Here is a 26,696-nt window from a genome sequence, read left to right as displayed (position 1 = left end):
TTTTTCTTTCCCTTTTCCTGTTTCTCTGAGGTGCTTTTTAAACAAGCTAAAATAAATTTATGGCAAATGATCAGTATGTTTTCTTTGCATATCAAAAAACCTACCAATTTTCCCTTCTGCAACACTGCAGATACAAAAAAAATCTATTATTCTTAGTCATATTTCATGTTGTTATAAAGACTTTGGTATACTTCATTCCAGCCAATAAGTAATATATCAAAACATGAACAATATGGGAAAAGTAAAGAGGATTTTGAAGTCAGTATTTTATTTTGGCACACTTTCTAAGTATTAAATAAGCTTTCTGTGCTACAACTTCATACTTAAAGATCAAATGATATTTTTGGAAAGCAGTTACATTCCAGCTTTGATTAGTGTAGAAAATGCTAATATGTCTTTTAAAAATGCTTTGTATCAGATATTTCAAAGTATATTAAAATAATTTTTACAATGCAAATTTTCACTACTCATTGAGGTAAATGGGAAAAAAGATGCACCAACAATGACTGAGAGGGATCCTGGGCTAACGAACAATCTTGAATTCCCTATTCAGGCAAAAGCATAAGCCACAAACAGGAATTTTGCCAGAGAAATGAATTCATAAAACAACTGTCACCTTTCAGATCTCCTTCATATCAATGTTCTCACATCTCAGGGAAAAAAGGCAGCTGTGAATGAAAAAGCAGGCATAAGAACCCTAGCTGTCTGTAACGTACAGTCCTTATGAACCTCTCCCATCCAAAAGAGTTCCACATCTTTTTCCAGTCTAATGCCTTTCCCCAGGAAAATACAACCACTTAACAACAATCACAAAGTTCCATGAGTTATATATATGATATTACAGTATAGTGATATCCATATTTCAGTAAAGTCAGCATAATTTACAGTCAAACTATGCAGGAAGTGCAGAGGAAACCAATTCCCCAATCTATTATACAAAACAGTTTGCTGAAAATATGAAGAAATCTTCTCCTGAGAGAAAATCGGCAAGTAGAAAAAAATAAAATGCACCTTCCTTGAATTTTATTTTGACTCGGCCTCTTCATCCACGAATTCAACTAGCGGAGCGTGTCTATTGGCCTGGGCACCTTCTTGGAAATTAACCTTTTTTATCACTCCTGCCTTTGGAGCCCTTATGGTATGCTGCATACAAACAGATCAATAGTGAATCAGCAGAGTACTTCTTTTTTCTCCTCTCTCTCCCCCCATTAAATGCTAATATTACTCTTTTGGTGCAATTAGAACAGAACACACTTAATTACTTCCTCTGACACATGTCTATTTATTTTAAGCCTTCTTTTAAAATTATATCCTAATCGTTTTCACATTTTATTTTCTCATCAATATTTATTTTGATAAGTATACAGGGGACAAAAATGCTAGATAATGTTATATTTTTTAACTATGAACAGCTGACTTATTTTATTTCACTAATACTTCTTGGTTTTATAATAAATACCAGGCAGAAATAATATAGTTTTAGTCCAAAATGTTAATCATATGGCAGATTTGTTCCGTTTAAGAGGAATCTGCAGATTACTAAAGATATTTCTGTTTGCTGGCCAGGAGGGGTCTTTATTGAACAGACATTTGGCAAATCCAGATGAAATACAAATACCATAGTGACCATAAAAGAATAGCATGTTTACCTACAATCCCTCAATTGGTCTACTTGTTACTGCACCAGGTTAATTTTCAAAAGAAGTTTTGTTTCTTGGTAATTTGCTGAATAGGGTTAGTCTAATATAAAAACATTTAATATCAGATATTAAATCCTCACATGTAAGCAAGGATTCATTTAAATAATAATTTGCTTCTTAAATTCTACATTTTATATTTCAATAGCACTGGAAAAAAAAAGAACAACTCAGGTAATGTCAGTCTGAGCTAGCAGCTGGAGAGGCAGAAACATTTAGCATCCAATTGCAAATAATTTTGGGTGTAATTTTTTTAGTGCACAGATGTATTTCATGTAATTTTAGTGTAATTTATAAAATAGTATGATAAGGGAAAGGCAAATTTTCTGAACAACGTTAATTCTGCTACCACAATATGAAGTTTAAAATAAGCTAACAGCCAAACCAAACCAGTTCAGGCTACAAAAACTATAGTTCAAGCAATTTGAGCCATGGTCAAGCAATGTGACAAGATATAATGACCAAAATACTAGTCCACTGAATGCCACAGGGACCATTACAAAGAATCATTAGTGTACTCTTGGTAAAACTTTATGTAAATAACAATAAAAAGATTATAAAAATAAATCCTGGGCATATTTACAAAGTCACCATTAGCTAAATTTCTGCATGAAGTAACTGCGGACATTACATATGCTTATATCACAGACAGTGAGCAAGAGATACACCTAGACAGTTTTCTAGAAAAATGAAAAAATTACTGGCTTCTTGGGAAGCAAGAGAAGGATTGACAAAGCTAACCAAATGAATGTTAAAACATCTGCAGAATACCATGGATTATATCAGCAGCAGCAAATATAATCCTCTCAAATCTAGTCAGACACTTGTTTTACAGCATATAAAGTGATACTGACATTAAAACCTTTTATATGTCACTCACCTCCATTTTCATAGCTATCATAACCATTAGAGGGTCTCCAATCTGAACCTTATCCCCTGCTTTAACAAACACCTACAATTAAATAGAAAATTGGGAAAAAATCATGCATGGCTGTACCATTGAAAATCATCAGCTGTATCTTAGCTAGCACAATCCACTGAGTGAGGCTGCAAAAACTGTTTTGCAAAAACAGCCTCATAGTATCTTTATTACTGTTGAATTGGGTATCTGAGTTCTTTAGATAATACTCAAGGGGAGTCAGAGGCTCTAGAAAGAGGTTCAGTAACAGCTAACAGGATGACCAGAAAGCCATTTATTTATCAAAGAAGAAACACTGGAAGAGACAATGTATGTTCTACCCCTTCTGTGCTTAAGAGCTTGTATTTTGAGAGAGAAAGTCCAGAACCTCTTCCTGGAGCCAGTCACTAAAGTTGTTTTTTTAAACAAAATCCAGAAAGAAGATTGCAGGAGCCACTTAGTTTTTCTGCAAGAACTCTGATTTAGTGTTTACTCAGTATGTGAGAGATCCACATTCAATGTACTCCACCCTGTGAAAAGGTTCATGCCTTTTTATTGCTAGCAGAATCCTTTAACTATTAAACTCTCCTGGAAATCTCTTTTCTGTTGAAACTTTTCCACTGTACAGAAAAATACACAAGACTTGCTGAGCTAAAGAAAAAGAAACAAAACCAGTGAAATAAACAGCTTCACAAAAAAAGGCATTTCTGAATATTTCTTTTTTTGCAAGTGCAACTAGCCTCTCATTCGTTTGGTTAGATGAAACAGATCACGCAGCCTTTAACACTTCATGGAACTTTGACTCAGAAAGAAATTAAAAGATGAAGAAAAAAATTATTTAAGCAGTAGGATTAGTTAAATAGTCAGATCTTCCAGAACTCTAGAAAAACAAGACCAGAAGCCTGAAAAACTTTTGGGTGGCTGCTGAAAAGTCAGCATAAACAGGGCTTTTTCCAATTGGGAGAAGCCACATAGCACTTACTTTTCTGCCTGATTCTTTCCTGGCAGTACAGAAGCAAGCACCATTTCTGGAAGAGTGGACTTGGATATATATTGGAGAAATCATTTCCTACCCATATGATTATAATTACCTTTTCAACTGTGCCTGTCATGGGCGCTACAGCACCACTTTGCATCCCCACTGAGCTCACTGCAGATAAGTACTTGGGTACAGGAAGGCCAACCTGAGCACTACCTTCCTACAGAAATAAAATCAATAACATATGAGTTAACAACGTAAAATAATACCACTAGTACACATGCTGACATAGAGGAAAAGAACAGATCCAGCTTTAGGCAAATCAATCAACTGTTTAGGGTAGCAGACTACTGGGGCCAGGGCAGCAAAAGCACTCTCAGCATGCTCACTACTTTGCCAACGTCCAAGTCCTTAAAAGCCACACTGGCTCCTGCTAAGGATCAGCAAGGAAGGAACTACCCCTGTGAAAAAAAAAGCTCCGCACAGACCTTTGTACCAAACCCACCCCTTCCCAATTCATGCAGCAACAGCACAGAAGGTTTTAGAAAAGGCATAAAGGCTGTTTGCACAAGGGGTAGGCAGGTTGCTGCAACAAGAGACAGACATTGGCATCTTCGTTGCCAAGACTGTCAATGTCAGTGTTTCACAATTTACAAATGGATTCAGTGCTAAGTTTAGTGAAAAATTCTCACCTAATCCCCTAATTTCTCTCAGACTTGCTATGCAGACTTTCCTGAAGGCTCGTTCTCCCTCACATCCTACCCATACCATAAAACTCCTGTAATTTCTTCTAGATCCCCGAACCCCAGACTCCACTCTGATACCACAGGGAAACTGAGCTTTGCCATTCCGGCATGAGTTACTTTGTCCTCATCATTGCAGCAGCAAAGTTCTCACTGCATTCTGCTCAAAGTCTTGAGGGGCTCAGAGCTGGAGGTTAATTATTCAAACTAATACACAGTAATATACTTATTTAGATTACATTTTTGAGTTACTTTAAGGCCCTGCAATCTTTATGGCTGCAAATAAAAAACTACCAGTCTAATCATGCAAATTAGAGTACCTCCTCTTTCAATTGTCATTATTCACACAATGCAAATAATGCCATGGTAACTCATAATTTCAATCTTTTAATATTAGCTGAAGTTACCCCTCCTTAGATGAGTATCAATTATTATCATTTAATTTTAAAAATGAAATACATTAAAATAAAAATATCAGTTACAAGCATTTTCAAATAATTGTCAGTTTGAAGTAATTGCTACTGTTCTATGACAAACTTACTTGACCATTTTAATATTTTATGCCCCCCCAAACCATCATTTGCAACTCCTTTGATTCACCTAATTGCATTTTATCTTTCCAAAATTAATTTTCTCACTCACTGACCATAAGCTACTAACTTCAAATTATAGCTATAAATCCAACAAGTATCAAAACATTATGGACCAATGTAAGAACTTCAAATTATGATTCTCTTTCACATTCTCTTGCAATTTACAATTTGTTCATTTACATGGATAAAACTCTGAAATTTTATACTTGTGATAATAAAGAAAGGAACTTTACCGGAAAGAAGAGATAAATGGTGTTGTCCAAAATGACCAACTTGGACTTACACACTGTTCCATTTACTGAAGACCTCAAGTAAAGTGAATCACCTTCATTGAAGACCTCTCCAGAAATGAGGAACGTTTTATCTTGAATCTGAAAGTTAAATGCTTTTATAAGGACAAAGCCTCACCCTTCATAACAATAAACCAAAACCCAGTGTTTGTAGTATGCACGCATAACCTGTGATTCCTCCTGGATAATTCTGAAATTAAAAAAAAAAAAAAAAGTCTTTTTAAGTCTTATGTATCCTTTATTTTTCAGTTTGCAGACTGTATTCTGGATCCAATGCAATCAAGCTCAGAAGATCAGCTAATATGCTCTCCCAGGCCAATTTTAATCATAAACTATGCAATAGCACTCAGCAAAATAGAAAGGTATATTATTTCTCAGGAAAAACAAAAAAAAATCAGAATATTCAGTTTAGTGATGCTACTAGAATACAATATTTTTAAATTTGTCCTAGCATCTTGACTTTCTTCAGACTGAAAAATCCATACTGTTCAGCTGACATCATAACATTCCACAATGCTTTCCGAAAGACAGGTAACATCCTCACTCTTGGAAGTTTATAACACAAAAACTACAGTATATTCAGTAAACCTACAAAAGAGCAGAGGAGAACAGTAATGGAGACAGTGGCAATTAGACACCAAAACTGCAGAAGAAAGACCAAATGGAAAGGTCATTTATTTGTAGGTAATCCTTTCATCTGCATCAATGGAAATTGCACCTCTGCCCCAACTTCAGAATACAAAGACAGCAAGAATATGAACATAACTGCATTACATTTAACTGATATTTTTAGTTTTAAGTCCAACATCACTGAGCAAAGAATCAGAGACTTGCTGGTCTTTCAGGATGTTACGAGTAGAGATAAAATTCAGTCTTCAATTATATAGCTGCATACTATTTTTCCACTGAATGAAGACCTTATAACATGCATCGGAAGGATACTGTTGATCTGATACCGATTCCTGATAAAAAAAATATCATTTGATTGATCAATAATCTGAGCAGGGGCACAAATTAGGGCAACACCCTGGGCAGCACTGAGTGCTTGCCAGTTCCATGGCCCAGCAACCTGCTCTAGTTCATTGGCCTCAGGACAGGTTTTGCAGCGCTCCAGAGGCACTGTCTTTCTCACGATCAGGTCCTGATTCTGTTTCTCCATCCCGTCTCCAGCTTCTCTCCATTTTCATCTCAACCCCCATTCTTCCTTCTTTCCCAGGAGTCTACATTTTCCTCAGCTGCACTTCTCCTCCCCAAAAGGCTCCACTCTATGTTCCTTCCAGTCTTTTTTTTTTTTCCTGACATTACTTATATGAGATAAGCTTAAAGTATAAAAGCTCTCCTGCATTACGCATGTAATCAATACGCTCAAAATAACCCGGGTATTACTTGAGGGATGTGGGTTATCTCAATATTCCTATCAGTAGAAATAAGGGTTCGAGTTACCCAACGTGTGGTTATACACAGAAAGCACAGTAATTTTCTCACTATTTTTCTAGTACGCCCATCTCTACACAGTCTACATAGTTCATAAATACTGACTTATTCTCGTAATTTTCCTTTTCTGAATATTGGAAACAGGAAGCTGAACTACAGAGAGACTGGCACCCAGAATGATTGTGTGCTTCAGAATGCAGATTTGAGAGAAAACCCATTCGACTCCAGGGGATGCAAGACAGATATTCAACACTTGGCAAAACACAACCCCCATAAGCCACACAATTAAAGACTATTACACATGCACACACAAAAACATCTATGTTTAAAGCATCTTGAGTTGTATCCTCTAGGATCTCTATAGTGTAGACAGAGAAAGAAGCCAATTCTATGGGGCATCATTCAATTATTTAACCAGAAAATTTGCTACTCTCATCATTCCTCATCTCATTTGGTAATCACTTTCCATTTTCCATCTTCAAAATAAAAAAAAGCGTTATCTTACAGATAATGCTTTAGAAAGCTTTTATTTATCCCACAGGAGATCCATCTCATGCACAGAATAAAGCAGGAGTCCTGTGGAAAAAAAGTCTTTTAAAATGCAGATTTACATCTAAATTCCAGTGTTTTAGAAAGACCAATTTAAGGAAGAGAAAAACCAAGAGCAAGATCTTTAAATACTGGCAAAAATTGCTTTTCTTAGCCTTATTTTCAGAAGCATTTTAGTAGCTCTTCCATGCCAATCCAGCATCTGGCAAAGATAATTTCAGGCCAGAATAATAGTGTACAACAATGGGTGCAAGCAAACCAAAAATAGAATCCTGTATCAGTAATTACCAAGCAACTTTAGTAACAGTTAATAGCAAGAGACATCTACAAGAAACTCATTCTTTTTTATCTAATAAAATATCTGAAAAAAATTGACTTGTACCTGCATGTTGTATGACCCTTCTTGATTGTAACTTACAGCTACATCCACAACTGTTCAATAAAACAAAATATATATGTGAGTAAATTTAATTATAGGAGGTAGAGAATAATGACATATAAACAATATGTAGTCTACCTATATTGATTAAAAAAGAGACCTACCAATACTACGAAAAGAACAAGTATTTTCAGATTAGCTTAGTACCCACTGTGGATTTCATACTGAATTCTAAACAATTTGTTTTTCAAAGATGAACACCTGATGTTATGCTCTGAAATCTATATTATCTGGACAAAAAACAGATTTTTGATGGGAGAAGGTGCTGAGAAATTCAAACCAAAGTGATGTAAAGAAAAAAAGTCAACAGCACTCAGCTCTTTTAAAAATTTCACCTATATTCATTTAAATCATGAAAACTAGTAGTGTCATTTGGATTTGGTTTGTATCTCCATAAGATCTAACAGTGTGGATTAATCATGCAATTCTGTGAATTCCCAACTTAAATTGCATTAAACTCATACTGCTTCTATTTGCTGTTTCTTAGCCTGAATTTTCAAGCACCAGTTGAAGTAACTTTATCCATAAAGTATCTCCTCTCCCTCCACACACTTTTACTTACTGTTTTCCCCATCCAGCAGAGACAGTTTTCTAGTATAACATATATTTAGTCTTCTACCAGTGCTGGATGCAAATGGTGAGAATTTATCTAAAACAGAAAACATAGAGATACATTACCTTCATTCTACTTTGGCAAAACACAATACTTAGAACTCACACAATACCTACTCTTACTACCATCACACTTAAATATTTATATTGCACATAAAAGATTGGGGAACCACTGTAATAGTGACAATCCCTCACTCAAGTTTCAACACTGAATAAGCTGAGGCTGTGTAACCTACAGAAAACGGGACACTAACAACAGCACTTAATAAGAAGGATATCGACTGTTCTCCATGAACACATCCTTGAACAGGACAAGAAAGCATGGGACTTCAGATGCAACATAGCAGATTCAGATTAAGCTTTAGGTGAAGGTTCCAACTGTAATAGTCAAACGTGGCAGCAGATTGCCTGGGAATATTGACGGGGTTTCTACTTCTTGGTGGTTTTGAGAACGGATCAGATGTACAGCTATCGGGTATTGCCTGATTAGTTCATCATCTCTTGAAGCAAGGGAAGAGTGTATGGGCATCTTTCCAATGCCACTCTCCCATGTTTCCAGGATAGTTAAAGTGGAGGAGGAAGGAAAATTAACAAGGTTGTTGGCAGCACAGATCAGATTTAGATGAAATTTTTGTTAACAGCAATCACATGACCTGCTGGTATAGCCATTTACAATGTCAGAACTCAAGAATGTTCAGCTCCCAGAGTCATGTTCATTCCATTAAACCCTCCTGTCTCTCCCAATCCTAGCAGAGTCAATTTTATCTCTGAAGACCTTGGGCCAACTGTAGGAATAATAGTGACAGATACTCATTGTTTATGCTTGTAAAGAGCAAAGAGCACACAGTGACACTGATTATGAATTCCAAGGTCTTTCAGATAATGCCTACCTGAAGTGCTGTGGGAAGTAGTCTGTACATTACTGTGGTGATGTATTCACTACCTGTCCCTTAACAAAAGTTATAGTCTGCTCTGTGCATAAATATACAACAGATGCCAGAATGCAGAACCCTAAGCAGGCACAAAGTAAGGCAAAAAGGGAGCATGCAAATTAAATAATTGCACATGAACTCACAGCACCATCTCACCTGGTCACAAGTAAAATAAAACAAAACAAAAGAATGATCCTTACCATCTGACTGATCTCTAAAAGCATCTGTTAGCATTTTCTCTTTCAGTATGAGTCCTAGAGCTGCCTGACACATAACTTCAGGTGGGGTTGCCTTTTTGATTGGAAACAGTTCATCATGGTGTTGAGGAATGAAATTAGTGTGCACATTTCCAGCCTCAAACTGTGGGTGTCCTGACAGGCTCAGTAAGAAATCAATATTAGTGCTTAATCCTACAATCTGTAAAAAAAAAAAAAAAAAAAAAAAATTAAAAAAGCATATTGCCAAACTCAAATGAAGTTATGAATGAATATACAGCTTTCTGCTCAACTTATGCATAGATGATAAATTTACTAGATATTATCTGTACTGCAAAGTACCTAAGCAAACAACGTGAAAATAGAACTGGTTTAGAGAAATCAGTGAAACTGGTAACTATAGTGTGCTGGCAACATTAGCAGAACTACTAAGAAAAATTCTGAAAAAACACAGGGGAATTCTTTTCTCTCTTTCCCTTGCAGTAATCTTCATTTTTAACTAAAACAATAGTGGGCCAAATACTTTCAGTACCTCAATCAGTTTATGTTGTTGATTTAAAAGTGTAAATTAATTCTGCACAAATAATATTCAGTCTCACTTCAAGTCAAACCTTCAAATTCCACTTTTGAAAATAGATACAATACCTGTAGTTTTTATAGGCGCAGAAGGAACCACTTCTTAAAAAGAACTGACAGCATTAAAAATTCTCGGTATTTCTTTACCACACATATATTCTAAAAATTTAATTATCTTTATAAATTAGAAATTACGAGCAAACTTTGTCTGACATAAATTCCAACTACAAATTCCTTTAAGTTTGAGTAAGCTCACACTACAACTGAAAATGTTATTGTTTAGCCTTACTCTTCTACAAAGTCCCAGCTGCATCATCCAGCTGAAGATATTGCAAACTTAAAAATCTATGTGTAAAACTGGACTTCACACTTATCTGTACTCACTCCACCAATGAAAACAGTTTGCAAATTAGGGAAAAATACTGCCTCTGCAAAAAAATGATGAATCTGAAATGGCAGTGGCAATGCAGGCTGCTCCTTAGAAACCATTTTTGTTTTACTGTATTATTTTATCCATATTTTGTTAGCTCAAGATGTACACAAAGTTAGTTCAAGATCTGAAATCATACTGGGCTCCTTCTACTTACATTATATTGATGCAAACTGTATCGCAACTTTCTTAGTGCTGCTTGACGATCCTCAGCCCAAACAACCAGCTTTGCAATCATTGGATCATAATGAACAGAAACTTCATCACCTAAAATGTATTAAAAAATGCTGTAACACTAAACCAAGTATTTTCTGAAAGTCGGTAATGCATAGTACTCCACACCATATGCCATTGAACTCTGACACAATTCATAGCCACATTTCTCTATGTCCTTAAAGAACTGGCATTTCAATTCCAAGGACAACTGCAGTACAGACTTTTGTAGAGGTAACATTACTCAAATTCAGTTTTCTTTGTTGCAATCAAAATGCAATATAATCAGCATGATCCAATGGACAATGATTTGGATAGAGGTAAATAAAATATTCAGTGATTGACCAAAAGTACAGGGACAATCACAAGGAAGAGGAATTCTGTAGAGATTTGTCTTCGTAACAACACCCTGCCAAACAAACTTATTTAGGCCAATGAGGGAAACGCTTACAAAGAAAAGCTTTTGATCTTAAATATTTCTGATTACACCACTGCCTTCAGTTTTACCTTGTCTGACTCCAGTTTCTATCCTGGTGAAACTGTCAGGCGGTGGAGTGGATAAGTGCAACAATGGCCCAGCCCCTGGCATAAAGTTATTATTCGGATCTTCAGCATATATTCTAGCTTCGAATGCGTGGCCTCGGAGCTGAATCTCTTCCTGCATTAGAGGAATCTTCTCTCCTGCTGCAACCTGAAAACAATAGGTTTTTTCTTTAATGCAAGATCAATATTCTGGAGTGCCAATGTATGAAATATTAAATATCTTTCTTCTAAACATGAACAACTAGAAAGCACATTAAAAAAAGTGCAAGGAGAAAAAAGTGGTAGGTCATAAAAGGCTAATTCTGAAGTTGCTCCTTCCTTTTCTCTGGGAGTCACTGGTCAAAGGACTTTGTATTATTATTGTGTAAATTGACCTCCTAGTATTTCCATTATGTTTTAGCTGTGTGAAAAACAGTCTAATTTTTTTCTACTGCTTATGTAAAAAAATAACTAACTGTTTAAGTTAAAGCCTGGTCAACTAAGACAAGATTTTATTAGAGAAAAATTGGTCTAAAAGCAGATGATAAAATTAATTACTGGCAGCCAGCACTACTGGCATACTCTATTGATTCTTCTGTATACTATGGGACCTGTACATTTAAGGGAATGTTTCTCTAAAGGGATTTCTAACAATTTAAGAACCTTTAATGGGGAAGGAAACATCGTTTTATCTCTCAAAGGAATTCACATTACAAATATAGGAATACCAACAAACACCAAAAACACATCAGTTTGAGACTAAAAACCAGGGCGTTTAGGGACAAAATAATTAGCAAGAATCCTGCTGCAGTTAAAACACAAAGGAGACCTTTTACCAGGAAGCTACACAATTTCCATCCACATGGAAAAATACAAGTTCCTATTAAAAAAGTTGCAGCAACATTTCATGTTCTTTTGAAGTGTCAGGGGTTTTCCGTACCCTGTCTTCTGCCACCATGGATTTCAGCAGAGACAGCAGAATATAACTTAGTCTTCAAAGAAAAAGTAGTACTATACAGATTCACAAAAACAATCTCTCCGAGAACTGACAGACATTTTCTATCTATTGACTCATTGAGCCACATGCCAAGACCACTGAACCTTTCCACCTTATCTCTTTCCCTTTCTTCCAGTATTGTTTGCTCCTGCTCCAACTCAGCACTCAATGCTTGATTTCCATTCCCAGATCAGGAAGCCAAAAGTTCCTCCTTCTTGCATCAACATTTGCCATTTTAGTTTTCTTTCTGGTTACACTAAACACTCCCCACCTTATCTACTTAAGCTCAATGTGTGCTGCTGTCCTCACTTTCAGATTTATCTAACCAGAATTGTTCTTCACTTCCAGTTCCCTAGGGTCCAAAATTTCCTGTTATCATTCGAATGCCTGAGTAATCTCTCTGCAAATTGGGTGTGTGAGGAAATAGCCCGTTTCCAGTCCACTCAACTATACCTTTATTTTAGAATGTAACTATACTGCTATAACACCAGAGACATGCTTTTGTGAAGAGTTTTCTTCCTACAGCCTGATCCAAGAATGATTTTTGGACCAGAGCTACTTTTGAACTAAAGTTTTAAAACATTTTCAGCACGGCAAGGGAAAGATCAGGACCCTACTCCTCCCACTTTCCACATTCTAAATAACCTCTCTAAATATACTTTAACAAAAATGTTTTTTCTCTACACAACTAGATGACGACTTTGTTGGAATTCAGAGCCTCTACACAATGCTCTACAATCAAATAAAGTAATCTGATCTGTTCCTTTGGAGCAAAGGAAATTCCTATTAGCTGAATAGGAGATGAGCATCTGAAAACCTGTCTGGTCTCTCACAGGCAATATCAAAGAGCACTATTCACCAGACAAGAGGAACTCTACATGTAAAATCAATTAACACTTACCCTAAGTTGCCATTCCACCAAGTCTGTTCCAGTGATCATCTCTGTAACTGGGTGCTCTACTTGCAGTCTGGTATTCATCTCCATGAAGTAAAAATTATGTTGGGAGTCCATAATAAATTCCACTGTTCCTGAAGTATTAAATAAAAGGGCACTTCACCAAAACAAGACTTTTTCAGAAGGGACACCTAAGACACTTAATGGATTTATGTCATGACAAAACTATTATTTCTAAAACAGATACACCGAATTTCATTAAATTCTATACAAATTATCTTAAAGGGTCACACAATTGAGGTCTGAAAACAGAAGGGTTTTTTCCTTGCACATTTACGTATCCTGTGCTGTTTAGTAGCCATTCTCCTCTACAGTAAGAGCTGCATTTGTTAGAGCTGTAAAAAGTGCATCAAGACTCTTTAAAGTATTGTGTATATGTATATGGCATGTAATTATTTTTTAAAAATAAGTATCCAAAGAAAGCAGTGAGAAAAGAAAAGTCACAAATAATTTTAGCAGGTTATTTTTCAAATGGAAATAGCATAGACTTTACAGACAGGGAGCTGCGGATTTTTCTAAAGGCTTTACTATATGAATATAAATTTTTATTCTTTGTATGCTGAAAGCAAAATTATTTTACCCTTGCTCTGCTCAAACTTACTAACATTGACAATGCTCACTTTCCAACAACCATCTAGTTGATTGAATTATCTGTCTGAAATGTTTTCTTTCTATTCTTCAGCTGCCACTGGTCTTGAGCTCAAAAGAGGTATGCCAGTTTAAATTTGTAATTACATCAGAATTAACTAGGTGATTACTTGCTTAAAACTCACAAAAATTGGGGGATGTGTGTCATACTCTAAACCAATCGGATGCCATTTGCCTTGAGGCTTAAAGTCTTATTAAGCTAAAAGCATACCTCTGGAGCAGCCATACCTCCACAGACTTACCTGCTCCCACATAATTCACAGCTTTAGCTGCTTTGACAGCAGCTTCTCCAAGTTTCTGTCGAACTTCAGGATTAATTCCTGGCTGTAAACAATAATACAACTGATAAATTATTGTGAATTTTGGTGATATTAAACCTACTATGCATGAATATTTTGCGGTATCGAGCAACCATAGTGAAATTCTTATCAATGTTATACTTGAAATCTACGTAATTTTTCCCTGAGAATAATTTTCTAAAGAAAGTAATTTTTTCAATTAGAACGTTATCTGCAGCAAAATTAAAACAGGTACTGAGAATTACAAATAAATTACTACCTGCTAAACAAATTTGATGGGAGCTAGCAATTACTGTAAAAAATATGTCAGTTCATAAAAAATATTGTAAGAACTTTCTGCTCACCCCTGGTGCCTCTTCAATGATCTTCTGATGTCTTCTCTGCACACTGCAGTCTCTTTCAAACAAATAGACTGCATTACCATGCTGGTCACCAAATACTTGGACTTCAACGTGCCTGTTCCATAATAAGAAATGTTTCAACATATTTCAATAAAGCCCAAATCCTGCGACTGACTTCACCCAAACAGACTTCGAACTTGCACACAGTCCTGTACACTTCAGTAGGTCTTCTTATAAGTTGAAGTGTCTGCCCTCAAACAGCCAAAAACGTAGCAATGAGGCTGCTGTTATGCAGGATTTCAACTGTTTTAGACTTCCTCCATCTCCTAAATGAAATAGGATTCTAAATGCCAGCTACTGCAGTGAAACCTCATAGGCCATAGGATAAACAAGTATCTAAAGACTGTTACCTCTTTATTAGTTACTATAATGAAAGTAAAACCACTTCACTATTATTTGATAATTATGATTTCTCTCATAATATACTGTATAGGAATTCACAAAAGGCAGCAGCCCTGGCTCAGGAATAACTGTTTATTTCAACATGCCATTTCAGAGGACAACTATTAGGTGGCAGAACTTCATTCTATATATAAAACTAACAAAAACCTGTCCCTTTCTGATAATGGTCTGATGCTGGCAAAAGAAATTCCCCAGGAATTTAATGAGATTTTTCTCATGCCCATCTGACAGCATAAGCAGACCCTCAGTTTCTTTAGAATAAATGCTTTCTTTATAGTGATGCTTCAAGAAAAACAGATGTAAAGTACAAGAGTATCAAATAGACCTCTGTGAGAAGTTCTTTAAAGAAAATAAATTAACTCCGTTTCACAGGTCAGACATGAGCTAAAGAGTATCATTTCTGTTTTAAGTATCAAAATAGAGGAAGGTTAAATAACTAGTTTAGGACACCTGAGGGCAGCACAAACAGCACAACAGCTTGACTGGTCTGTAGTTGAAGTATTATAAAGTGCAGGTTTTTTTCTAGATGTAAATTGAGTTTAAAAAGGTCACTCAAGGAGAAATATCAATGTCATTAAATGTCACTGCCATGTCTCTCAAACAGTAGTATTTTAATTCTTATCATTCAAAACAAATTTGTTCGCTACAAGAAATTAAATACATTATAAACCATTTTGACTAAATTAACACCTACCATAGCGCAAATAAAACATACCAGACCAATTTTCATCCTACTACTAAAACAGTTACATTTACTTAACAGCAGAATAAACATTATACTATTTACATTAAAACATCAGTTTCTCACCTTGGATTATCTACAAATTTCTCAATCAGCATTGCATCATCATTGAAAGACTTCTTTGCTTCTCTCCTAGCTGATTCTAGTTGGTCCAGAAACTCCTTTTCTGAGTGAGCAATTCTCATGCCCTAAAATATAGAAAAAAAGCATATCTAAATGTCTAAAAATACAGTACACAATAAAAATCCTTGTTGCACACAAATGGGTACATGACTAAAACAGCAAGAAATTAGCTTAATGATAACACTTTTCCCTTCTTAAGGTTTAGCAAAATTGTGTACCAACTTCCAGGAACGTAATCCTACCAAGTCCCACTGAACGTGCCAAAGGAAGTGTAAAAATTAGGTGTTATCATTCCATTGATATGGATGAGTACAAAAATTATATTCTTACATATCATAGAAATTTTCCAAGATTGGCAGAGAAAAACTGATTTCATTACAAAATAAATATAGCTATTTTGGAAATAAGTAGAATTCTCTATCACATCATTTTTTTATAGATATTTATTTCAGAGTAAAATCAAATTTAGACAGGGAATTTACCACATATTAAAAAGCATCTACACACCAAACACTTAAATAGTGTTTCTAATCACTTCTTTTGCAACATTTAAAACTGCTGGCAAAAAAGGTCACAGAAGCTATCACAAAGTAACAATTTAAAGTCATCTAATTTCACACAAACAAATCATATGACTTTCACACAAACAAATCCATATGACTTTTCCACTTATGTGAATTACTGGAGATTCATTTAAATAAACAAAGCTCTTCCAGTTTATACCAGCTACTTATCTTGTGCCTGACTGTACAACAACTGGAAATGAGATTTCATAGTACTGGACATTAATAATAAATTTTAAGTAAAAGTACTTTTCAGTTTCTTTGTTTTCAAAGATTTCTTCTAGAATATTCAGTTACAGATATTGAGACATGACAACTTTACACCATGTGATAAACAGATTAATTCCTTTACCTTTCCTCCACCTCCGCGAACAGCTTTAATCATTACTGGATATCCTGTTCTCTTGGCATGTTCCTTTAGACACTCATCTGATTGATCTTCTCCATGATAACCTTCAACAACAGGAACGCCAGCAGCAGACATTATAGCTTTGGAAGTGCTTTGACAGAATAGTTTTATGTTTAGAATGATAATAATATTTTTTCTTACTTTAAGCTCCAAACCTCTCTATGTTCCCAGTGTTAAGTCTCCTCACAAAAGCAGTTCCACTAACCTCAACAGGATTACTTACATAAGTGGGTTACATACAATCGTACTGTAATTAATCAAATGTTTCAAATAGGGATTTTTTTTCTCCAAGCCCTCCAGATAAAAGCAGTAGTCAGTATCAGGCTTACTCTTCTTCCCTATCTTTTGGCCCACATTATGGAGGCCAAAATCTAAAGTTTTCAAATTACAACACTGTATCCTGCCAAAACTATATTTAAAGTTGTACAAAGGCAAAACTCTTTTCATGATACAGGCTGGATTCACACCACACATAAAACACTCGAGTGTAACAACTATAACTTCAAATATGCATGGAAAACTAGTTAAATTACAGAGGCAATTTACTCTCACTGTAGGAAGTAATAAAAAATTAATTCTTTCACATTAATATTACACAGTTCATGTGTTAGTAATAACCTTATTTCCATATTCTTGATTTATACCTCAAAGCCTGGAAACATTTCTTTGATCTAAGTAATGAAGAATAAGATCCTCTGTGATGAACAAAACTTATCACCCCATTTTACATGAGCCACAATAACCCCTGATGATACGGTGTTTCTCTTCCACCAATCTTTTGACCAATATACAAGACATCCAATATGACTGCTGAACCCTTACATATATAACACTGCAATGCCCCAATTCTGAAAAACTAGAATCAGTTAGGTATTTAATTATCAAAATCCTAATAACCGAACAATCTCAATTGTTTCTATGCCTATAGTAATCCCACATCTATAAACCTGGAGCTTGTTCCTTTGAAGAAAGCCATAAAAACAAAAGACAATGAAAAATGTCAGAATAAAACAATTATGGAGCAACTGGTCACTTGTTAACAAAGTTAGCTTTGCCCAACTGTAAACTGCATAACCAAGTAACAAATCAGAAATAGATACCTCTTAATACCCATATCTCTGATAGCAGATGAAGGCGGACCTATGAAGATGATTCCCTCTTGCTTGCACAACTCTGCAAACTCTGTGTTTTCTGAGAGGAAACCATAACCTGGATGAATAGCCTAAAATAGAATAATGTTACCAGCCTATTTTTGTATCAGTTTAGCTTAGAAAACCCTGAAACTTCAGTAGAGTGCTAAGGAAACGCGGGTAAAAATAAAGAACTAAAGAGCATGGAAGTAATGGAAGATTTAAGGTCATCATCTACTTACCTGTGCTGCTGAGACCTTGGCCACCTGCATTATTTTCTCCATGGCCAAGTAACTCTGCTGTGAGGGTGCTGGACCAATGCAATATGCTTCATCTGCCTGTTATAGAAAAAATACATACAACACAGACTGTTTATTAGATAATAAAGAGCAAATTTAACTGAATTTCTGAGCTAATTACATTGTTTATCAGACTACTAGCATCCAACAGTTTAAATCACTGCCTCTCTTCATAGAGAGACTCAACTGGGTGAAACAAATTCTGACTTTCTTTCCCAAATCCAAGTCCATTCTCTAACCCCCAGCAGCTACTCTGGAGTTAGAGTGCCAAACGTGAATGTACTCCTGTAAAGTTGGCAGGTGCTGAGACAGAGACTTGGCAAACTTTTCATTGATTCAAGGAAAACTTGGAAATAACTCTACAGCAGTGAAAATCAACTGTATTTGCACACACATCTACTTTCACATTGAACTTATTAATGAAAACTACTGTTGTGAATGAACGTTAATCACAAATTTAATTAATATACTTCACCATTGCTACATGCATGGAATTTCTGTCTGCTTCACTATAAACTGCTACAGACTTCACACCCATTTTCTTTGCTGTTCGCATCACTCTGCATGCAATTTCTCCTCGGTTTGCGATAAGAATCTTCCCTATGTTGTGACCTCCTGTTTAAAAGGATGAAGCACAGTAAGCAATGTTTAAAAGAAATATATCCTTAAAAACATTCCTGGAAATAAAGCTATTTTAAAATTCAGATTTCTTTTTCATCATATATAGTGTTTGTGCATTTCTTCCAATAATGAAAAAAACATATGCTTCACCCAAAAGCACTTCCATGCTAGTCTTGGACTTTGCAATGTTTGTATCAGAAAAGGACTCAGAGGAAAACATCACAAAAATAAATAGCTTTCATTAAGTTCAGTATATCTAAATATGACAGATAAAATTATTCAAAATGGTTTTTACACATTAAAGATGATTTTTATTAAGTATGCTACAGACTGCTGTTTTCAAAACCTATACAAATATTGAATACTTATTTTAAAAAGCCTACAGTTTTTCAGCAACTAATGGTCTAAACCTAATTGTAAAACCATTCACATTACACAAGCAATTAAACCTAGTAGCAAAAGAAGTTAAATTTCATACCTAGCGTTGAGGCCCATTTCACAAATCTTTGTACTTGGTTCCATTGCCTGTATAATTATAAACGCAAAAGTGTTACAAAAGCATATGAAGAAGTTGCAACTGAGCTACTTTTATTTTCAGGCCTGACGAGGACAGCACTAACACAGCTCTGAAGCTTTTGATACAACTACTTATACAGAACATACAACAAGGAAGGTTGTACAAACTTCACCAGATCTCTCCTTAAGTGTTCTCATCTAAACACATCAGAAACAATTAATTGTCCCCTTGCTTTTTGAGCAGCATTCAAATTGAAATAGTCAACATAGTTTATTATGTTTTAACTCTTTTAGTGGACAGAACGGCCAACATCTGGCATTTATTATGGAAAAGGCAACTTGAAGTATTTGGGAAAGACGCTATGAACAACCACAAAACAGAAAAGCTTAAAATGGAAATAGGAGAAAAGGTGCAAGCGAGAAGAATGAGAAATACAGTAAGAAAGACTTTCCAAAATTCTTCATAGCTTTTAAGTTAAACCTCAAACTAATAAAAAGTACTACAGAAGAAACTGTAAAAGTAAATTCTTGGAACTGTTTTAATTAACATATACATCAACTTTGGAATCTTGGATCAAGTCCAGCAATTCTTTAACAACATCACACAAAACAACACGAGAAGTCCTTGGCACCACACGAGCAAAAGCTCAGCTTCGCTCACAGAGGGGAAATACGTGCATTTCCTAAACTTTTAATAAACAGTAGTCATGGTCACTGATTCCTTCTGCACAGGGTTACAGCCAGCGGAGGGGTGGCTACAGCAGGTAGTCAGCGATGGTGACCAAACCCCGAGCACCCAGGGCAGTTTCATGGAATCTGACCAACTGCTAAACCTACGCTCGCAGCTCCAGGTGGGGTTTTTTGGCTCTTCCTTTCCGCAGAGGACCCGGGGTACCTGTATCCCCACACACGCGCCGCCCTCGGCACCGAGCAGCAGGCCCGGGCGGCAGCCCAGCTCCCTCGCTCCTCCCGGGGCGCAGAGCCCCAGCGCCTCCCCCTTCCCTCCCTCGGACAGCCTGGCTCCAGGCTCGATTTTAGGATGCCTCCCCTCCGCGCCAGGCCCCGATCAGCCGCCGCCGGTTCCCTCGCGGGCGCAGTCCCTGCCGCCGCCCCTGTCAGCCGCCGTTAACGGGGAGAGGGCAAGGAGGCGAGGAGCGTGTCGGCCATCCCCGGGCAAAGCACAGAGGCAGCGCCTGCCGTCCCCGAGGGACCGCGGGGCCCGGGGCGCCGTGTACCGCCTCCCCCTGCCCCGCACTCACTGACGCCGCAGCGCCCAGAAACCGCAGCGGCCCCGCTCCGCTGCCAGCACCAGCGCCATGTTAGCGAGCGCGGAGGCCGGCGGGACGGAGGGTGTGCGCGGCAGGCCGGCCGGCAGTGGCTGCCGCGGCAGGGGCGTGCTGAGGCGGGCTGGGGAGAGGAGGAGGCGCCAGGCGGTGAGCGGGGAGAGAAAGCGCCCAGGAAGGCGGGAGGTCTGAGGGGCGGTCCTGAGCGACCTGGGAGAGGGGTGAAATGGCTGTGTGGTGGGGGCAGAGCAGAAGGTGGCGGTGGGGGCCGGATGGCACCTTGAAGCTGGGCAATAAACCGGCAGATCAAATCAAATTCATATAAATGTGAAACGATGCACGCTGCAGGACTGCTGGCTAGATTTGTGGAAGCTTGGGCTCTGAACCGACCATGTTCCTTCAGGAATGAGCAGCAACACGAAGCGTGAGGGTGGTTGGGAAGGACACGAGGAACCCCATGTAGTGTAACATCCCTCTGCCCAGGCCCGGCTCCCCAGCTCAAAACTGTATCATGCCCACGGAAGGGGTTCAGGTCGTGGGGACCAGCACATCCCACTGTCTGATGAATGGACAGCAGTCACCGTGGGTGCTGCTCCCTCTGGTTCTCCGGTCACCCTGGTGCAGGGCCTTGCTAAAACCCCCTCGCAGCTCCGGCTCAGTGCCTGCACTCCGGAGGGGATGGTGCAGGGCAGCTGGGCCTTTGGTGAGGCCTTGTCTGGCCGTTCTTATTTTCCATGTCGAGCTGGTCTCCTAACACAGCGAGAAAAGAAGTGTGAATTACCAAGGTCATCTTGTTTGTCTCAGTTGTGCCGATTTACTGAACCCAGGTTAACAATAATGTTCAGATAAACTGTGATACTGATAGACTACAATAAAGCGTTTCAACTTAGTATTTCACATGACCATGATTTTAATATTAATTATATAGAGAAATTAAAAAAAAAAATAGTAGCAGTTAGTCAAACTAAGTATTCCAGTTGCTGTTTATAAATAGCAAAGCAACCATGCTTTTTCACAAGAGGAATACACAAGCTATCAGTTGTAATAGTGGTAGTATTTAACCTGTCTTATCTGTACTCTGAAGAATTTACACAGTTTCTTATATAAAGAGCATTCTTGGTATGCAGGTAGTGTCTGCTTGTCCCGCTGTTGCTTTATTTAATTTGGCATGGTGAGCATTCTCTAAACACAAGATGGCAGCATTTTATTTAGTTTACCGTTAAACACTGGGAAGAGCTACAGATATTTTACAATGCATAAATCAGAAGTGGTGGAGTTTACACTTTGAACAGTAGAACTAATGGAAGTTGCAAACACATTTATATTGCAAATCTGCTCTTGGTGAGGGTATCCTGCAAGCACGGCTGTTGGGGCTTGCTAAGTCAAGTGGGATCACCAGGTTGTATACACAGATGTTTGAAAGTGCAATGTAATAGAACCAAAATGCAGAAAATAACCATTTTCTCACTGACACCAGTAATATGCTTAATGTGCACGTACATAGATGGAGGCACTGTGATGAATCTAGTGATGTACTGGATAGGCTGGACTGGCAACATTTTAATTTTTATTGTGGCATATTTTGAAAGCTGCTTTAGATTAATAATTTGGATACTTTTCTCATTCTTTTTTCCCATGAGCAGATTGTGAACATCATAATTTGTTTGAAATCTGAATTCATTTTCCTTGAGGAGATGGAAAAAAATGTCATTCCATGGCAAAATGAATGAGGTTAAACATTGGCTGGACTCAATGAATCATACCCATCACATCTCCATCCATCATATCAATCTCTCCATCATATTTGAGAAGTCCTGGCAGTCTGGCGAAGTTCCTGCCAACTGGAACAGGGGGAACATAACCCCCATTTTTAAGAAGGGTAAAAAGGAAGACCCAGGGAACTACAGGCCGGTTAGTCTAACCTCCATGCCTGGCAAGATTATGGAGCAGACCCTCCTGGAGACTATGCTCAGGCACATGGAAAATAAGGAGGTGATTGGTGACAGCCAACACGGCTTCACTAGGGGCAAATCGTGCCTGACAAACTTGGTGGCCTTCTGTGATGGGGTTACAGCATTGGTGGATAAGGGAAGGGCAACTGACGTCATCTACCTGGACTTGTGCAAGGCGTTTGACACTGTCCCGCATGACATCCTTGTCTCTAAATTGGAGAGACATGGATTCGATGGATGGACCACACGGTGGATAAGGAATTGGCTGGATGGTCGCACTCAAAGAGTTGTGGTCAACGGCTCCATGTCCAAGTGGAGACCAGTGATGAGTGGTGTTCCTCAGGGGTCAGTACTGGGACCGGCACCGTTCAACATCTTTGTCAGTGACATGGACAGTGGGATCGAGTGCACCCTCAGCAAGTTTGCCAACGACACCAAGCTGTGTGGTGTGGTCAACACGCTGGAGGGAAGGGATGCCATCCAGAGGGACCTTGACAGGCTGGAGAGGCGGGTCCGTGCAAACCGCATGAAGTTCAACAAGGCCAAGTGCAAGGTCCTGCACGTGGGTCGGCGTAATCCCAAGCATGACTATAGGCTGGGCGAGGAATGGATTGAAAGCAGCCCCGAGGAGAAGGACTTGGGGGTATTGATTGATTGATGAGAAGCTCAACATGAGCCGGCAGTGTGCGCTTGCAGCCCAGAAAGCCAACCGTGTCCTGGGCTGCATCACAAGAAGTGTGACCAGCAGGTCGAGGGAGGTGATCCTGCCCCTCTACTCCGCTCTTGTGAGACCCCACCTGGAGTATTGCGTCCAGCTCTGGGGGCCCCAGTACAGGAGAGACATCGAGCTGTTGGAGTGAGTCCAGAGGAGGCCATGAAGCTGATCAGAGGGATGGAGCACCTCTCCTGTGAGGACAGGCTGAGAGAGTTGGGGCTGTTCAGCCAGGAGAAAAGGCGGCTCCAGGGAGATCTAACTGCGGCTTACCAGTTTCTGAAGGGGGCCTACAGGAGAGATGGTGAGGGACTGTTTATGAGGGAGTGTCGTGACAGGACAAGGGGTAATGGGTTTAAGCTGAAGGAGGGTCAATTTAGATTAGATGTTAGAAAGAAATTCTTTACTGTGAGAGTGGTGAGGCACTGGAACAGGTTGCCCAGAGAGGCTGTGGAGGCCCCATCCGTGGAAGTGTTGAAGGCCAGATTGGATGAGGCTTTGGGGAACGTGGTCTAGCGGAGGGTGTCCCTGCCCACAGCAGGGGGGTTGGAACTAGATGATCTTTGAGGTCCCTTCCAACCCTAACCATTCTATGATTCTGTGATATTCTTCAGAAATTTCTGGGGTATAAGAAAGCCCCAGCAAAGCTGAGGTTCAAAACCAAGATCTGTGTCTCTAATCTGCACAGATTTTCTGCCTCAGATTGAACACTTCCCTTTTTCCCAACATCCATTTATTTTGTTTCTGCATGTGAGAAATGCACCCTACTCCTTTTTAAAATTTTGAAGAAAGGGTTAAGTAAGAAACTGAGCTAATTAAATTATAATTTAATAAAATACTTGGGATCTACCAACTTCATAGGCAATAGGACTTGCAGAAAAAGGGAAATGCAGGTTTTGTGACATTTTGTGGCTAGCTGGGAAAGCCCAGATGCTGATGAAAGCCCAAGAGTGTAAGTGTTGCTGTGGCTGATAAACTTCAGACAGCATACCTCTGCATTATCAGCATGCAATGGCCACAGCCACGGTTGTGAGAAAGCAAGTGTAGTCTCCAAGTGTCTTGTCACTTTACTAGTGAAGAGTTAACTTCATATAAGTCTTTCTCTCCTCACCCTTGTTATTTTCCTCAAATTGATGCTTTAAAAAAATACTTTTTTCTTCTAGACACTGATGTAAAAACATTTCTTCAGTGAATTCCAAACCTTTGTGCTTCTGGAACAGTTCATGGTGTGACTCATGGGTGAGGGTTTTTTGCCTTAAAAGGAAAAATAGTTGACTATTCCTCCATCTGCCTTGTCAAGAAAGAGAGAATTTTGAGACATCCAGCAGCCTTCGAGGGTCTGCTTGGCAATGAACATGCAGAAGGCCCCATCTAAATCCTAGTTCATCACCTGAAATGCATCTCCCAAGTGAGTATTTACCAGCCCAGCTTCTAAAACTAACATGAACAAGCCAGGAACCTTGTCCACCAAATAGATGTATCACTTCGGCGAACCCGGCACCAAATTTAACATTGTACCAGGCCAAGCAAGGGCAAAAGAGCAGAGCAAGCCAACCCTGCTCTCTTGGCAGTCCTGCTTTTCTGCTGAAGGACAAATTAAGGGGCTTGTGAAGTTTTCGCCTTGTGACCTGTAGCCATTAAATTATCCATCATGCAGTGTCATGCACTGACACTACAAATGGTAATAGCAAGTGGAGCATAATTCTGGTATTTTATCGCTGAGGGAAGTTACTTTCTGCTGCCCTCACTGGCACTTCTCTAACCGCTATGTTCCTCAATCAGCTGCCAGCAGCAGAGAGGTTTTTCTCCCCCATCTTTACCACGTCTTCTGCTTTCCTGCAATCCATCTAACAACCTTTAGCCATGAAGAGCATGCCATGTGAGACTCACCCAGCCATTTCAGAGCCTTATCTTGCTCACCACAGCGAAGGCAATGTCCTGTTCCCCCATCTGTCTGCCCACCCCTGTCCTTCCTAGCCAGCCCAGCTCTATCACGCAACCTCCCAACAGCGGCCTTAGAGCCATTTCAGGAGCCTGCACCCAGAACAGGGTCTGGCTGCAGTTATTAGCCAAACATAGATCCAGACAGATTTGGTTTCAAGGTTCTCTGAAAAAACCTTTAAAGATGAAGCTGAAAAATTTTTGATTGCCCCCTTTTATTGAGAAGTTTGCCTCACACAGTTCTCCCAGAGTTATGATATTTTAAGCTGGCTGTTGATGTGACAAACAGTAAATCACAGCAAAGTCACATAGAACCATAGACTGATTTGGGTTGGAAAGGACCTTTAAAGATCATCCAGTCCAGCCTTCATCCTTTGGGAAATTCCTTTGACCAACATAGAAGCTGTTAAATTCTCAAGTTTATGTGTGGTATTTTCCAAGCTGTTTATTTCCTCTCGTTTCCATAACTGCACACTGAAAGGATGCATTCTCCTTAAAAGACTCTTATCGTAATTCCTAAGATTATTATCTGTGAAAGCAGTTTATGCATGAAATGTCCATCCCATCTGCTGTGAGTTATGGTCTGTGTTTAGTGGACCAGTAGGAAACAAAGAGATCTAGTCATATAAAGAAACATAGTGAATTCAGATACTCTGGAAGTTGTGGGGAGATTAACAGAAAACCACACAATATTTTCAATACCTTTTTTTCGTAATGCTGATGAAACAAAGATAGACATGTCAGATGACCTGCCCAAGCCACAGAAGAAATAATCATCAAAGTTATGGTTAGGATATAAGCATATCTGTGTCTGTGGCTTGTGACAGGAGCCCATAGGACCCCGCCTGTTTGTTAGATCGTACTTGTATTTTAAACAGTTTAGGTGAAACAGCACTCGAGAGAGAAAATAATTGCACGGCAATGCACACTTTAATGACTAAATACAACCTTTATTACAGAAACACCAATAATAGAAAAATAAAGAGCATATCTTCCTTCTCATAGCAAATAAATTTTTAGCAACCATTTATCACAGCAAGCTAGAAGTGATCAACCAAAACATCTTCATACACCTAAGATGCTGATCTACATCTGTCCTCTTTCAGCCAGAATTAACAGCTATTTTTTAATTTGAACTTTGTCCATCAGAGAGCAAAAAGGACTGAAAGAAATTAAATCTTGCTTTATAAAGTCCTTGGTGATTTGGCTAAATATGACATCATCATGTGCAGGGGATGCCGTTGTGTCTACCTTGGGTGAGACTGTAGTGAATGGTCTGGGGTAACAGCTACAGCAGAGCATCAAGGAGCTGCATGGATGTGCTCATCTAATTTCTATGAGTGGCTCAACTAGTCCTGACCAGCACATGCTTGCAAGCAAGTTAAGCATAGCTTCCCTAATGGGATGCATCATGTCATCATGATCAGTATCTTCTGGTTCAGGGATGGGTTGATCTGAGTCCACAACTGAGGGAGAAAGTGAGCTGGGGCTGCTGAGACCAACATTGCTGGTCGCTCTGAGAGCCAGCCGCAACCTTGCCCCCTCCCCTAGCAGATTGTGCTTGTCTCAGCTCTCTGGGTA

General features: G+C 38.7%; 1 protein-coding gene across 2 annotated transcripts; it reads right to left on the bottom strand.

Annotated features, from left to right (window-relative positions):
- On the bottom strand, nucleotides 1-20,618 carry MCCC1 (methylcrotonyl-CoA carboxylase subunit 1). Of its 2 annotated transcripts, XM_054835068.1 has the most exons (19): nucleotides 20,487-20,618; nucleotides 19,190-19,236; nucleotides 18,566-18,705; nucleotides 18,034-18,129; nucleotides 17,762-17,883; nucleotides 16,605-16,752; nucleotides 15,633-15,754; nucleotides 14,366-14,477; nucleotides 13,965-14,046; nucleotides 13,021-13,148; nucleotides 11,108-11,291; nucleotides 10,545-10,654; nucleotides 9,367-9,583; nucleotides 8,185-8,271; nucleotides 7,566-7,615; nucleotides 5,144-5,281; nucleotides 3,687-3,794; nucleotides 2,578-2,649; nucleotides 1-1,143 (listed from the first exon to the last, which is right to left on the bottom strand). In XM_054835068.1, exons 1-19 carry the CDS (start codon nucleotides 20,543-20,545, stop codon nucleotides 1,024-1,026), a joined length of 2,142 nt encoding a protein of 713 aa, XP_054691043.1. In that variant the 5' UTR covers nucleotides 20,546-20,618; the 3' UTR covers nucleotides 1-1,023. The 2 variants fall into 2 exon arrangements, with proteins under 2 accessions (XP_054691043.1, XP_054691044.1); XM_054835069.1 differs by lacking the exons at nucleotides 1-1,143; nucleotides 2,578-2,649; nucleotides 3,687-3,794; nucleotides 5,144-5,281 and adding an exon at nucleotides 5,805-6,162.
- Nucleotides 20,619-26,696: the final 6,078 nt, after the last annotated feature.

Source organism: Grus americana, chromosome 9 (genome assembly GCF_028858705.1).
Source record: "Grus americana isolate bGruAme1 chromosome 9, bGruAme1.mat, whole genome shotgun sequence".
In the NCBI taxonomy this organism is placed as follows: Eukaryota; Metazoa; Chordata; class Aves; order Gruiformes; family Gruidae; genus Grus; species Grus americana.
The sequence above is the reverse complement of the archived record's forward strand: the minus strand, read 5'-3'. Positions and strand labels throughout refer to the sequence as shown.